At 33.6% G+C, this 15,386-nt stretch overlaps 1 protein-coding gene across 1 annotated transcript; it reads left to right on the top strand.

The window, feature by feature from the left end:
* Positions 1-1,576: 1,576 nt before the first annotated feature.
* LOC117329631 (glycine receptor subunit alpha-2-like) lies at positions 1,577-12,784 on the top strand. The gene is made up of 8 exons (XM_033887657.1): positions 1,577-2,113; positions 6,366-6,436; positions 7,740-7,807; positions 8,896-9,125; positions 9,681-9,763; positions 10,411-10,551; positions 11,360-11,817; positions 12,076-12,784. The coding sequence occupies exons 1-8, from the start codon at positions 2,010-2,012 to the stop codon at positions 12,295-12,297; spliced, it is 1,377 nt and encodes a 458-aa protein (XP_033743548.1). The 5' UTR covers positions 1,577-2,009; the 3' UTR covers positions 12,298-12,784.
* Positions 12,785-15,386: the final 2,602 nt, after the last annotated feature.

Below are 15,386 nucleotides of genomic sequence, written 5' to 3' on the forward strand. Positions count from 1 at the left end.
TAAGTCCCGATTTAAGAGTAATTAAGAGTACACTGGAGTTTTCATGTTATGTTTGATCTCTATATTTAACAAGATAATTAAAATTCATCCTTAACAAACAGAACACTTGATTCCATATTACAGTGCTTCTAACACCTACGAAAAGTACACCGACCACTCCATCAAGCTCTCCTCCCACCTACTGTGTTCTCGACAAGTCACACAACTGTTCCATGCACACGCTATCACCAGAACCCTTGTTTACGCTTTCACGAGATCCAATAACAATAGTCCTGTATTTCACGTGTGAAATAGTCCTGTATTTCACGTGTGAAATAGTCCTATATTTCACGTGTGAAAGTCCTATATTTCACGTGTGAAATGTTCACATTGCCATATTTTTACGAATATTCGGGACGCTGCCTCGCTTTTTTGTAACTTTAAACATTTAAATTAGATGTATTGGTGTGCCAAACTTCAGTCAGTATTTTATCAACATCCATTTTCTTTGTATCTAAATAGATGCATAATTGGTGTCTGTTGATAAATTATCCCCTTGTATTAATGTATGATAAAGTTCTAGTGCTGTAGCGTATGTTAATTATAGGGTAAATCATTATAAAAACAGTCTCGGACACGATCGAACCGTATGCATAATATCCGTTTTCCTTTGATGGATTGCCAGTCGGACTAAACCAATTTAGCTTTACTAGAGCCTTGATGAGGTGATAAATGTATCGACTCGTGAGCTACCAGACATCTGAACAGACTACCATTTTAGACGTTTTCTTTTGGATTTCCGGCAAACGATGTCCAACATCCATCAATACCGACATAAACGAAATCGCCTTTGTATACTGACGGGTCACTCTAGTCAGTTTGATTGGCTGGGCGGCGCAATTCCCAGTTCTGACCTACTGTCAATATCCCGCTTCGTCACTCTATATCCGGAAACTACAAAGTCACACTAACATATGAAAACGACCTCTGGGATTTACGGATGCCAATATAAGTTTCTACTAATCTCAGTGATAAAGACGCTTGTCAGAGTGAAATACACGTCAAATAATCCGTTAATGTGATCGATTTAACTGTCAAGTTTAAGGTAGTCGTATCGTCTGAATTCAAAGTGTATAATGGTTTGTCTAGAATTAGTAGATTTTAAATTTCATTCGAGCAACTATCGTTATTTTCATTAACTTAACCAAAACCTATTTGGCAGAGCCGATTTATCAATTTTGACAAACTGTTAAACAGTGTTGCATGCGTTGGAATTCTCATTTGTGAGTCAGATTTTGGTTACAAAGGAAACGCATTGTCAGTTTTGTATCAAATGTCTGTATTTTACTACAGCATTTAATTTAATTGGTCAAAATGATTTGTTTTAATAATTTTCATGATCACCGGATAGGTATATACATTTACAATTTTATGTAAAAAATATACGTTTATTGCTCTTTAGATTAAATAAAATTTGTTTGCTTTTGTAGTAAACTATTCAAAACTACATGTTCATGAAAATGTTTCGCCAGTATTTGGTTTTTATCTATATCACATATATAAGTTTGTGAAATAACTGAGTTGGAAATGAACGGCTATGAGGTTGTCTATAGTAAGTGAACCAGGATACCATTCTATGGTTGATAACATACCGATGTATTAACAAGATTTGACACTGGCAAACAGTAGCTCTATCACGAATTGAATAAAATGGTATATGATATGTTCCATGCTTGCCTATTCAAGCCGCTGGCGAGTGGATTTACTGCAAACTATCGTATATATAAACGGCCGAAATCGATCCATCTGGAGCCGTGGTGATGACGTGTTATGGAAAACCGATCAAACGGTTACCTAGTTCTCTCCCTTGTTTCAGCATCCCAGCTACTGCACGCCTGGTACAACTTTATGAACTGTGGATCTATTTTAAGGAACTTTGCTATTAGTAAGCTATAGTGACGGAGCAACACGCACAGGCGACTTCATCATCATTTAAAATTCTTAAATGTGACGTACTTCTTGAGGAAGAAATGGATTTGATGACCAACTATCGTTTGCTGTGGTTTTTGGCTCAACTCTATCTGACCGTTGAGGTTTTGGCAACGGAAACACGCAACAAGCGATCTAGTAATAAGTAAGTATGTAGACATTGTTATGAACCTGATATGATTTGTGATCAATGCTTGTAACACATTACTGATCAGTCGGCGTCAGTTTTTATTTAGTAGCATGTATATAATATATTAAGTTTGATGTGTGTGTAACCCCTAGCTACCAGCCATTTAGGCGATAATGGTACTAAGACACGTGTAGAGAACCATTTGTCAAAATTCTCGACAGCTGAGTAGCGCAATATAAGAAAAGTTTAACATCAGTCTATTGCACTGAGGCTCCATTTGATGGATAGGTCCCCGCAGTGACGCCCCCATACATTTGGTATCGCTTTTACACCTGTCCTATGTTAAAGTGGTAATTTGTATTCTAAAATAGATAAAACATATAATTTTCCCTTATAACGTCACTTCCGGTACAGTTGACAGTTTTTGTCGTCAACCTTATTGCGTCAAATAGACTGCTTTTATCATGGATCAAAATTTGAAAACATAAGTATAAAATATTCTATCAACACAACAGTCACAGATATTGTGAACTATCGACTCTAGTATCCGGTCAAATATCTTAATTGTAAACACCTGAAGAATAGATACTGAAATATGTAAAGTAGATACCTGGATCCATGCCAGTCCGTAGTAACGTTGGTAAAGATTTACACCCGGGAAGAGTTCCTGATTAAAAACTATTGCAAATTCAACCGAATTGACTACCTACAAAACATTCAAATATATCAGCTTTTGTTTTCTTTGTTCTATATAAAAAAAAAAAAAAATTAATTAATTAAAAAAAAAAAAAGAAATTTATACATATTTATATTTTTATTCTAAAGATTAAAAAAAAATCTAATTCTAAAGAAAATATGTTCTATATACACGCAGCAGTGTTTAGTGACAATATTATAGATTGACAGATACGTTTTGAAAGTTTTATATCAAACATTATAACATCATTTGGAATATTCTGATTTGTTAGCCACATGGAATTATCTTGTTGGCTGCTTATGAAGAATGTGACCTTACCTCATTTTGAACTTAACTTGTATGAAGGCTGCCATTGTTAAATTAGACGTGACATTACCTTCCGAAACACCTGGTCCAGTAATTTTGCTGAAGTCCCCTCGAACATACAAGTATATAATTGGTTATAGATTAAGAAAAATATCTTTTGTTTACATATCAATGTTGTTTGATTGTTTTTGTTTGTATTTGAGTTTTATGGGTGAACAGCAATTTACTCATATCTCTTGTTTCAGTATTAATGTACAGTACAGCAGTCACTTACAAGTCCTGTAGAAAGATAGTTTTATGGTAGCAAATCCTAAATGATGATTGTTTTAATTTAAGATATCATTACATATTTTACTATATCATTTCAAGTTGTATATTCTAAATGATTTTGGTAGACTCCCCCCCCCCCCCCCCCCCCAAAAAACAAACAACAACAAAAAACAAAACAAAACAAAACAAAACGAAAAAAAAAAACAAAAACAAAAAACGAAAAACAAAACAAAACAAAACGAAAAAAAGAAAAGAAAAAAAACAACAACAAAAAACAAACAAATAAACCAACAAAAGCAAAAAAAAACAACAACAAAACAACAACAAAACAACAACAATAGTAGGATATTTTAGATAAACGATTTATCTAATCTAATAATTTTGATTGAACATGGACTTGACCTAGTGCTCGCAACAGTTCAAAATATTTTCAAAGATTTCCAACAAGATGTCCATACTGATTTTAACACTTATTTATATCGCTGTTGAGCTAGTGGATATATGTATAGCATTGCCTATAGTTAGGCCACCCAGAAGCCTACAGGTGTAACCTCCCATACATATGTTAGTTATTGTCCAGTATATATCACAGATAGAATACACCTCGATCAGCCTGGTATCAGTTCGCTTAGCTCTATATGAAAGTTGTTTATAGCAAGTACGCCCTACAATTTGTGACCTTGTGGTCGCTCAGGGTCAAGATGCTCGACACTTAGATAACTACTTTTATTCCATTTAACCCTTTCACCCCTACTGGCCATTTTGAACTTCAAATTATGAAAGAATGGTAGAGTCCACTAAAGTTTCTTAGGGTTGAAAGGGTTAAAGTTTTTAGTATTAAGTCAACTGCTGGTAGAGGAGACCGTAGCTCCATTTAAGTTTCTAGTATTAAGTAAACTGATCGTATCCGGAATTTAACCCCTCTTAAGTTGTCTTCTGTTATGTGAACTACTAGTGTCGGCGAATTTAGCTTGATTGAAAGTTGTCTTTTATTAAAATTTGCTGCTGGTGTCGGCGAGTTCAAGTCCATAAAAAAATGTCTAGTACTTCGGCAGTATGCTTCAGTGAGGTAGCACTATAAATCGGCAAAAGTTCCGGCCTATCACAAGGAGACTTAACACAAACATACCGCAGCCTCCCAAAACACACATGCGCACTCACAAAACGTATGCATATCGCATGCACGGGAAGCCGTCCTTAAATGACCTTAGCTGTTGATAGGATGTTAAACAAATAAAACCAAACGAAACCAAGACATAAGTTAAATGATATTTGCGGCGAATTTAACTCTAGTTAAGGTTGTCTCGTATTTTAGATACATTTTGATTTGCCTACAGTAAGTAAACTATTGTTATCGGCGAGATAAATTGCATTACTTACAGTAATTAAAAGGATATTATCGTTGAGCTTACCTTGATTTAAATATGAGTATATGTATTGAATACATCGCTGATATTGGTGGCCTTAGTTTGATTAAGAGATGTTGTGCACATATTGTAAGTAAATAGGTAATGTTGGTAACTTTAGATTATTGAAAAATGGTGTGTACATATAGTGAAAAATCTTAAGTTTCGTTGTAGGCTTAATTCAAAGAGCAATGCTTGACTTGGTACGAGAGGATGCCAACGCTATTTGATAGTGTTTTAGCCCCTTATTAATATGCATTTCCACCACACTGACAAAAAAAAAAACTGCCAGAGTATTTGAAAAAAATTTTTATATATATAGCGTGGTTTTCTACTGTTAACATTCTATCAACAGCTATGAACATTAAAGGACGGCTTCCCCTGTGTGCGAGATCCATGCGTGAGGTAAAAGTATGTGTAAATATGTATGTTAGGGAGGCTGTGGTATGTCCGTGTTTGCAATTCTTCTTGTGATAGTGCGGAACTGATGCCAACTTTATAGTGCTGTCTCACTGAAGCATACCTCCGAAGAAATCGAACAGGACATCTCACTCGGTCTCATTATACTGACAACAGTGGAAGTAGTCGTCCCATTCTGAAAAAGAAAACAAAAATGCTTTGCACTAAGCAGGAGTAGCAACTACCATTTTTACAGATTCTCTTACATGCATATCTCGGCTAGGGGACAGAAAACTTTTTCTTCATCTCTTGGTGACGTATACCAAATCTAAAGTTGATAGATATTCACTTTTTGAGCTTATTTTTATATTTATAAAATAATTGATACTACCCTTTTTTGACAAATAGCAAATAGAAAAATTCTTCCTTATATCACACTTCCTGGACTACACAACTTCTCAGTACGCTGAAAAAGAACAAAAAGGGTAAATGATATTGCTAACAGTTTAGTTTCGTCAAGCGTTGATGCATTTTATATGTATGATGATATTCCTGTTTTCTTTGATGATTTTTTTTTTGCGTTGTTGATATTAAATTCCTTGATATCTACACATCTCCTAGTGAAATTACATCGCCAAAGATTGTTTTTGTTTCGTTTTTTGTTTTGGCTTATTTTGTTTTGCTTTTTTTTTTTTTTTTTTAATTTTCGTTTTGTTTTTTTATAGAAAGCTTGCATATTAAAGTTATCATACATATATATTTGCACGCGAAGATGTTTCTTCAACCATACATTTGATAAGTTTAGTGTGTGGATGAGTTGACGCACACACATGCGATAGAAACAGGTATGGGGAAAATGTACTAGTAATTAGCTCCCGCATAATTTAGTGAAATGCCCAAACCCAACACTAAAATGAGATTACCGCTAGAGAGAAATCTCTGTATTTACACACGGGGGAATGTTTATCTATAAACTACTCAAATCTTCTTTGATTATTCGACTTCCCCTCCACCAACCAGTAACTACATGTTAGAGAGGAAACGTTGGAAAAAATATGGGTATTCTTTGACCCTTTCGGCGCCGGAATGCTTGCTTGTACAAGGGAGGAAAGGACATTTAGAAAATGAAGATAATATCGATAATTAATACTGCTTTCTGACATCAATTAATTTCTGTTTTATCTTTCAGAAAGACTGAGATCGTACACCAGATTTCGTCCTCCCAGAATTATGTGTATAGACCACACTACAACATCAAAGGTCAGAAAATTCATGGAGGTCCTCTAGCATACACTATATATATATATAAATATATCATGTAAACAACTAGAAATGCCACGTCTGTTTACTGATATGCATCTGTTGTTTTTATATGCAGCTAACATTAGTTAAATATGATTTATAATTAATATAGAAGTAGCGCTTCCCTAGCGACCAATGATGTTAGTAAACACTTTGCTGTTAAACTCTCTTCGTATGACGGAACTTCTTATAAAAAAGAAATATCAATTATTTCACCATTACAATTGTATTTTATATTCATGTTTGCAAAATATCAACTAAATTGAAATATAGACGAGATAACGTTATTTTACCATTGTGAAACAACAATACAATATTGTCATATAAATGTTCCCGATATTGTTACGTAAAATTGACATATTACCATGGATTCCCCATTGTGATTTACATGTAAAAAAACAACCTAATATAACTATGGATCTAAATGTGAGATAAAATATTGCCATTGTTTTGCTAGTTTTGAAATATACACACTATTTACCCGTCATAATATGATTTCCCCCTAGTATCATTTAGATTGTGACTAGAATTACAATGATATATCTATTGCACATATCTTGCTTTGATATTTTTTTTGTCTTCACATTATTATTTTGAGTCATCAAATCATCAAATCATTCTAACAATACACTTTAGGTTAATTGAATACGTTAAATAACTCTTGTAGTGAGATTTTTTATTTTTGAAATTCACATGTAAAGAATACATACATGTATATCATAATACTTCGCAAATTTGCACACACACATAATATATATTTAGACATTTAAAGCAAATCTTTGTGCTGCTAGTGTGTCTTGTTCTTAAAAAAAAAAAAAAAAAAAAAAATTCTTTAAAAAAAGATAAACGGCATAGTTTCAATGCCGATTGTTATAATGTAAAACTGCTGGTGAAATAAATCAACGAACTATTGCGTTTCAACACGGATAACAAAATTTTGATCAGTTTGAATCATTTTTGCTGATTATAAGACTACATTTGAATCAGGAATATAATTTTATTAATGTGTCATTTGAAAAGATACATTCACTTATTCAGCTTGCATTCAATCTTAACTTTGTTTCGTTTTTAACTGCATATCTGTATTTTGCGATTACCGCTTCATTGACCAATCACATACTTCATCTTGACCAGTAACGCCACCTGTCGCGTCATATCCGGGGCCAAAAGAATATTATTATACGACTATGCCGAAAAATGAAAAAAATTAAATCGTGAATTAGTTAACAGCTATATGTTACACTAATACGTATTCTTGCAGATAAACCAGTCGTTATTGAGTGCGACCTTCATGTCAACAGCATCGACTCTGTCACGGAGGTGGAGATGGTATGTACCAAACACTTATGATACAATGTATTAACACTACAGTACATATCGTCGGGTACATCATTATATCCCCGTGTTGTAAACGAGTTCGTGATATATTTAACGCTTAATTTGATGGTCCTGTATTGTTTTTTCGTATCGCCTTGTCATTTCATTCAGATATCGCATATCAATAAACCTAATGAGAATATTGTTATAATTGTCTTTCAACATTCACATATTTGTCTCCCGATTCACCTGTATGATTTTTCTGTCAACCCCTAGATTATGAGATATCATGTGATGGCAACAATACCATGACATCACGGTAACAATGCAGTGACGTCACGGTAACAATACATTGACGTCACGTTGATAATTCTATCACGTCACGTCAACATTGTATTGTATTGCGATATTTATTTTTTTTACTCTTAGTAGACTCTACTTTGTATGGAAGCAAACCAATCTCAATCTTTGAGGTGATATTCTGTATGGTCTAACCCTATACTATCACGGAAATCAGACCTCGGGTTGGAGATTTCTGAACCATACCCTCATGGTAGGGGAAGAATATAGTAAACATTATCTACCATATTGTATTTTCGGATAAACTTGTGCTGCATCTCGTCCATTATATGTTTCAATGATATATACGCGAATGAGATGTCGAAATGCTCTTAGGATTTAACCAAAATATTCACATTATTAATTCAGCCGAACGGAGGTACTTTACCGTTTGACTAAGTATAAAATAATATATAAAATAGAATATGTTTTTCTTCGGCAAATTGTATAGAAAATTAATTGACAGATATTTACCAAGTAGAAAAGCTTTCTGAAAATCATAATCATGTAAAAAGTTGATGTAAAGCTATACGATACTTGTTATCTGAGAAGATACAAAGCGTTAAATTAACATAAGTCAACATGACACAAAAATGACTTATATTTGCTTTGTGATGTAAATACACCAAAAGGTTATCTACGATCTTCGATTTTGTCATAGTATATCCCACGAGTGCAGATAAAACAAGCTCTCAGTGAGGATGAGTGGAATCACAATAATGCACTATTAATTGATAATTTGTTTTGTCTTTATTTCTTAGGAATTCACGATTGAGGTGATATTACATCTGACATGGAGAGACCCACGCGTAATGAAAACGTTTCAAAACCAAACCGTCGAATCTATAGAACTGGATGCGAGGAAGATGGAAAACTTTTGGGTACCGGATATTTTCTTTCCCAACGAAAAACGAGCAGCATTCCACAATGTGATGTCTGCGAATAAAATGATACGAATTCACAAGAACTCCATTGTCCACTACACCACCAGGTGACTTGATATACTTACTGGGGGTATATTTATTGATTCTTATTTTGAATTATATTATCATAAATTTAATTGCATGTAAATGTGAACTTTCATGACAAAACTATACTACAGAGTGAGAAAAATTGTTAAAAACAAACAAAATATTCATACTTCAATGCAAATTGAGTTGCATATAATCGAACCAAAATGAATTAAACAGCATCATAGCTGTTTTTATTTTCTAGGACTTAATATGTTGATACCAAGGACAGAAAAAGAGGAAACTCATAATAGGTTTAAAAGAATGTCTGAATCGGTAAAGGAGGTTCAATAAGGACATGATGAACCAAAGATATATAATTTTTAATATTAGATTATTTAATTCTCAGAACGGCGATTCCTTTTATTCCATTCAGGTAAGAACAACGTCATATCCACATACCTGTGAAATGATACTCACCTTCAGATTGTCGTAAAGATTGTCCGATTCGAGAAACTATCCTTCCTGAACAGCTCTGAATATATAAATAGATTGTTAAAAACGTAAGTAAGAGGACGGTCTGTATCTGTTTACAGGTTGTCACTGACGCTGAGTTGTCCAATGAACCTCCGCAAATATCCATTTGACCAGCAAACGTGTTCCGTTAAAATTGAGAGCTGTAAGTATCACAATATCTTCTGAGACTTGTTGTCCGAAATATGCTAGAAACATTAGTCTGGTCTTAAACCTCCCTAAACAACAGTCATGGAACTACGATCTCTTGTTGCATTTTAGCTTGCTATAACATTTTAGTAGGCGTTGATATTACCGATATCATGAAACACGTTTGTCTCCTGGAAATAATGGTTATCCCCAACGCGACCCCCAAAACAAATACAAGAAACCTAGTACACTTATAAAGGAGTTGTCTTATGCCTTTCAACATTTGAACCAAACACTTAACATTATCTTTTACATAAAAAGTCAAAAATGCTTAAAAAACATACTTTTTTTTTCTCAAAATATTATCCATTCTGACTCCATTAATTAATTATTAATCCCTCCAAGCAACGCAGAAACCAAATATTGGAACAAGTACAATTGTAAAGGATTTAATTAAGTTTTATTAAAACATCGCCGACGCCGACATTATAAGCTCTTTTCTCTTCGAGATGCGAGCTAAAAGGGAATACAATTAATATATCTGTCTGAAACAAAGACGTTTGCTATTTATGTGTTGTTTTTTCCCTTCGCTTTATTGACATTTATCTGGATTTAATTTTTGTTCAATCTTCTTATTTCTTTCCCCGTTTTGTCTTTTAACAGTCGGGTTCACGAAGAGTCAAATGCGGCTAAAATGGTCGAATAATTCCAGTCCGCTGCTAGTAAAGAAAGGGATGGAGCTGCCACAGTTCCAGCTGGTCGGCAACCGTTACTACGATCTGGAGACATTCAGCAAGATCCGAGGTGACTAAGTTATGTATATTCTGTACATCAAAAAGATATGTATCATAAACCCCAACTTAATTGGTGATAATATTAACTCCTTTTTCTCCGGGTACTCCGGCTTTCCTCCACCTCAAAAACCTGGCACGTCTTAAAATGACCCTGGCTGGACGTCACACAAAATAAACTAAACCCCAAACCAAACCTTATCTCACTAACGAGCTACTGAAACACCAAAGATATATCTGCTTCAATAAAAATGATATGAAGCCTTTATCTGGCAGATATATAGAATCATAAAAAACACCTTACTAACGAGCTACATTAAAATCCACACATTACCTACGAGATAAATTGTGGATTCTAAACTGCCTTGTAATGGTATACATAGTAGTTATAATGCCAAACATAATTTTGTGTGCTATAAGTATGCAAATGTTTTTTTTTATCTTACCCTCTACTCTTTCGACTGTCTCGTGTCGATTTTTAAATTTGATGTTAAAGCTGAAATTACCAACAGGGTAATTCTGTAATTGTAACAGCCTTTTAGATGACGGACTATCGTTACCATGGTTACAGTTATGATGTCACGATGGACACGTGATGGGTGTCATTTGTGTTCCTTAAAATTACACTTTTTTTCTAGCTAGTTGATACTCTTGTATTATTATGCAAACGCAAATACAAGATGCCCCCCTTACCGACAAGACTGTATCAAACACACACTTTACTCGATGAATGTCATTTGTACCTGTATTTAGAAAGAAAATTTGAAAAGGGATGCTTTGAAGAAATTACACAATATTTTCCTTCTATCTCCATGTTTTAGGAAACTACAGTTCTCTAAGAGCAGACTTCTTCATGGTTAGAAACATAAACTATTACGTCATACAGATGTATATCCCAAGCCTTCTGATCGTGATGCTGTCATGGGTCTCGTTCTGGCTTAACGTGAACTCCGTACCTGGACGTGTCAATCTTGGAGTGCTGTCAGTCCTGACAATCTCTACCCAGAGTTCCAGTGTAAACCGCACTCTCCCTCGGGTATCCTACACCAAGGCTATAGATATCTGGATGGCCGCCTGTCTTGTATTTGTTGTGGCCGCTTTGGTAGAGTTCGCCATTGCAAACGTTCTTAGCCGGAGGGGATCGGGAAAGGGAATGCTGTTTATTAAAAAGATTATTAAATTGGCCCGGGATAAAAACAGAAGCACTGAAAATTCTAAAGGAGGAACTAATCCTGAAGGATCAGGGGTCCGACATCGAGAAAATCGCAAGGAAAAAGATGTAAGTGTTTAAGTATTTGACAAAATTTCTGTTTCTGATGTATGGGAGGTAACTCGTGATCACACTTAACTCTTTAAATTCATCTATCGAAATAGTTTCAGCCATGTTAAGTATCAGTTGGTCGTTAGGATAATACCGGACGTTTTTATATCACACAATCCTAGAAATTCTTCGCCTAGTAGGACGATCAACATTTAAAATAGTCAAACTGTTTGTTTTAGGAAATGGCATGATTTATTTATTTTGTTTATTATTTAGACGGTTGTCGGTGTCGATGGTTCTGTACAAGTCTCTAACTGCCAACATTTAACGATCGAAGACGACGACACTGTAAAACGGAAGTCGCCAGAGAGGACAGGGGTCATGTATGCGTTTTACCTGGATGTGGCGTCCCGTATAATGTTTCCACTGGCGTTTGGAATCTTCAACATGTTCTACTGGATCTATTACCTAAATGTCATGAACGAGTTTGAGAATTAATTTTGATTGGACACTTTGCTTTTTATTTTCAATGGTAAAAGTTTAGGTAAGACATCTAAGATGTAATTGTTTGTGAACTGTTGTAATGGAGAAGATGTAATTTGTCATCACATCATTCAAACTTAATGTTAGCAGGTCACAGTCGGCCATAGGTAAAAGTAGGAAATGTTTTATGTGTCATTTCTCATTTAAAATATATAAAAAAGATAAAGCAAAATGATTTTTTCTGTATAACTTTATTTTTACTATATTGATGATAGATATGTGTATTACTTTAACAGTGGAACTGTTTAAATAAAAATATGACGTAGTAACACAAATGACGAAGGAAGATGATTTTTATGAGTCGTGCACTGACCTGACCTCGAACTCACGATCTACTACACCCAATCACCTAGTCAGAAATACCGCTGCGCCACATCAACGTTTTTTTTTTGTTTTTGTTTTTAAGAACGATGCAATAACGCAGGCATGGTCGGCCAAATACCCTGACATGATGATTGTGGCATATTGTCTATTAGATGATATGAATACCTTGATCGCGATGTATATTTAAGCATTGAACGGCTTTCAGTTGGCATTCATATTGACTATGAATGCCAACTGAAAGCCGTTCAATGCTTATATTTACCATCTGCCATTTTTTATTTGTCGTGCGATTTTTTTTTGAAATTTTCAAATTCAAATTTCAGTTGGCAGTTCATAAGCTGGTGAACTCGCAACTGAATTGGTAGGGTTATATAGTGGCAGTGCCATACAATGGTAAATATACATACATGGAGGCAAATTGTACACATTTTATTAATATTCATCACAGTACAACAATGACAGGAAATTCAAATCTTTACCTTCGTATCAACAACACATAATACATATGATATATTTTGCAAATAATTAGATATATAGCATAGTTACACACATGATGAAGAAAGACAACTTGAAAAGCAAGAATACGAAAATATCCTAAAAAATTTCACTTGCATGTCCTTCCATATTTCCCGATCTATCAGCTGTGTAATAAAATGATGGTAAATTGTTTCACGGTAACATTGACAAGCTACTGTATAAAGTTATGCTATTAGAGTTGTTGTTTTAATGTTGCCTGAGTTTCATGTTGTTTTATGTGTTGAATTAGTATTATTTTGTGTTCGTTGTGTATGTGATTACAACAGGAGATTTTAAAAAGAAATGTCCACTTAAACATGACAAAATAACCTGTAGCAATATTGCATAATCAAGTATTTATGTCAACCACAGTGAAAATGATTTCCATAGCATTCCCTGCATATATACAAATTTACTTTTCTTAATATGTCGATCAGCCTATAGCTAATAACCCTTTAAAATTTTGCCGAAAAACGTTATAGAATTGTTAATTCACTTGATAATTACTGCACCATAAAAGATATCTTATTCGTTTTTTATTTAATATAACTGCTTATTTACGCATGTACATGGTTTTCTACGATTCTGAATATATTATAACAGATCAGGATTCGACCTAAATACGTGCTGTACATGAAATCCCATTCAACAATAATTAATGTACTCTCAAATGAATTATGAATACATTACATTGACAGAGACAACAACTTTTAGAAAAACATACTTCTTGGATGTTACAACTACTGCAATTAGCTTTTTAAATATTGTTATATTGATGTTTATCTATAAATCATATTGTACAACTGTAAGTATGTAACACAAATCTTTTACTTCAGTGTAAGTATTCAAATGTTCCAATAGTTCCAATTTGAATACCGTAAATCACTTATATTTTGCCAGATTTAAGATTTATTTTCACAATAACACGACAGGAGAGTCAATCGCGAATTAAATCACTTGGGATTATTTGTAAGAAAATAACACCTCGATTACCGATATAGGAGTATTGCACTTACAAAGTCTATGATTATAAAAGTTAATCACTGGTGAATTTAATTTTATGATCACTGTTTACGAAATCATAAGATTTAAGTTCGCAAAATAAAGTACATGTATTCGTGAAATCTACAGTAAGTGGTTTACAGTATACAAATATATCAGTTACTACTGCGTGGTTTTGTTAACAAATAAAACGTTATATATATATATATATATATATTTGAAGTGTTATTTTTATTTGCATGTATGGTCTATTTGTCTTTTATATAAGATACAAGCTGTGTGATTCTATTCTCTTAAATTGTTATCTGAAGATTACAACTGCATAATACATTATCACAATGTACTAATACAATATATTGTGTGTAGGTGTGTGAACCAGTTTTGAAACTAACTGGAAAATTGTTTATATATCATACATGGTTTTTTGCTTGGAAATAAGTAATTTCAAATAATTTGCAATGTGAAAGGGTTGTGAGCAAAAATCAACATTAAATAAACAGTGCATACATACATTCTGGAGATATGACATCTACGCATTGAATATAAGCTATATTGACAATTCGTGTACATATTGCAACATATTGTTATGTTATCTTCATGGATGATTTTATTATGAAATAATAATATAACAAAAAAAAACAAAAACCAAAAAAAAATAATTAAAAAACAAAAAACAAAAACCAAAAAAGAGACCCCCCCCCCCCCCACCCCACCTAAAGAAAACAAAACAAAACAAAAAAACTTACTGATAGGCTATAAAGAGGCAAGTATACGTCTCTAAGACATTAATATGAACCTGTCTGAGTGTTTCGTCAGGAGACACGAACTCCTTGAGCTGTGGCAATCTCTTACGTAACTAATGACAATTTTAGGGCTGATTAAATTTTGGATGCATAAAATCTATAGATATTATTTATTTTGATGTTGTGCTTTAAGATGCAGTTAACACAAAAATATTACGTGTGCTTTCTTTAAGTACAATTCGCCACATGTCTTGAAATTGTTAACAACATTATTTTTTTTAAGTATTATTAGATGACACATTGGTCGCCTCTTTTATTTCGGTCGATATATAGTTCAATCAACATGTGATAAGACTAGTTATTTCGTTCTTCGTTTAATATTTTTTATTGGTATGATAAAACTTCATATCAATATAATCAAAAGGTTATAATTGTTTAATAATTGCGTTAAACTCAACA

This window comes from Pecten maximus, chromosome 6 (assembly GCF_902652985.1).
Source record: "Pecten maximus chromosome 6, xPecMax1.1, whole genome shotgun sequence".
In the NCBI taxonomy this organism is placed as follows: domain Eukaryota; kingdom Metazoa; phylum Mollusca; class Bivalvia; order Pectinida; family Pectinidae; genus Pecten; species Pecten maximus.

Bases quoted from the DNA above. Each gene is read 5' to 3' on its own strand.
- LOC117329631 (XM_033887657.1), top strand. From the start codon at position 2,010: ATGGATTTGATGACCAACTATCGTTTGCTGTGGTTTTTGGCTCAACTC. The intron at 6,437-7,739 runs GTCAGAAAATTC...GTATTCTTGCAG, and splicing joins ACCACACTACAACATCAAAG to ATAAACCAGTCGTTATTGAG. The intron at 9,126-9,680 runs GTGACTTGATAT...ATCTGTTTACAG, and splicing joins ATTGTCCACTACACCACCAG to GTTGTCACTGACGCTGAGTT.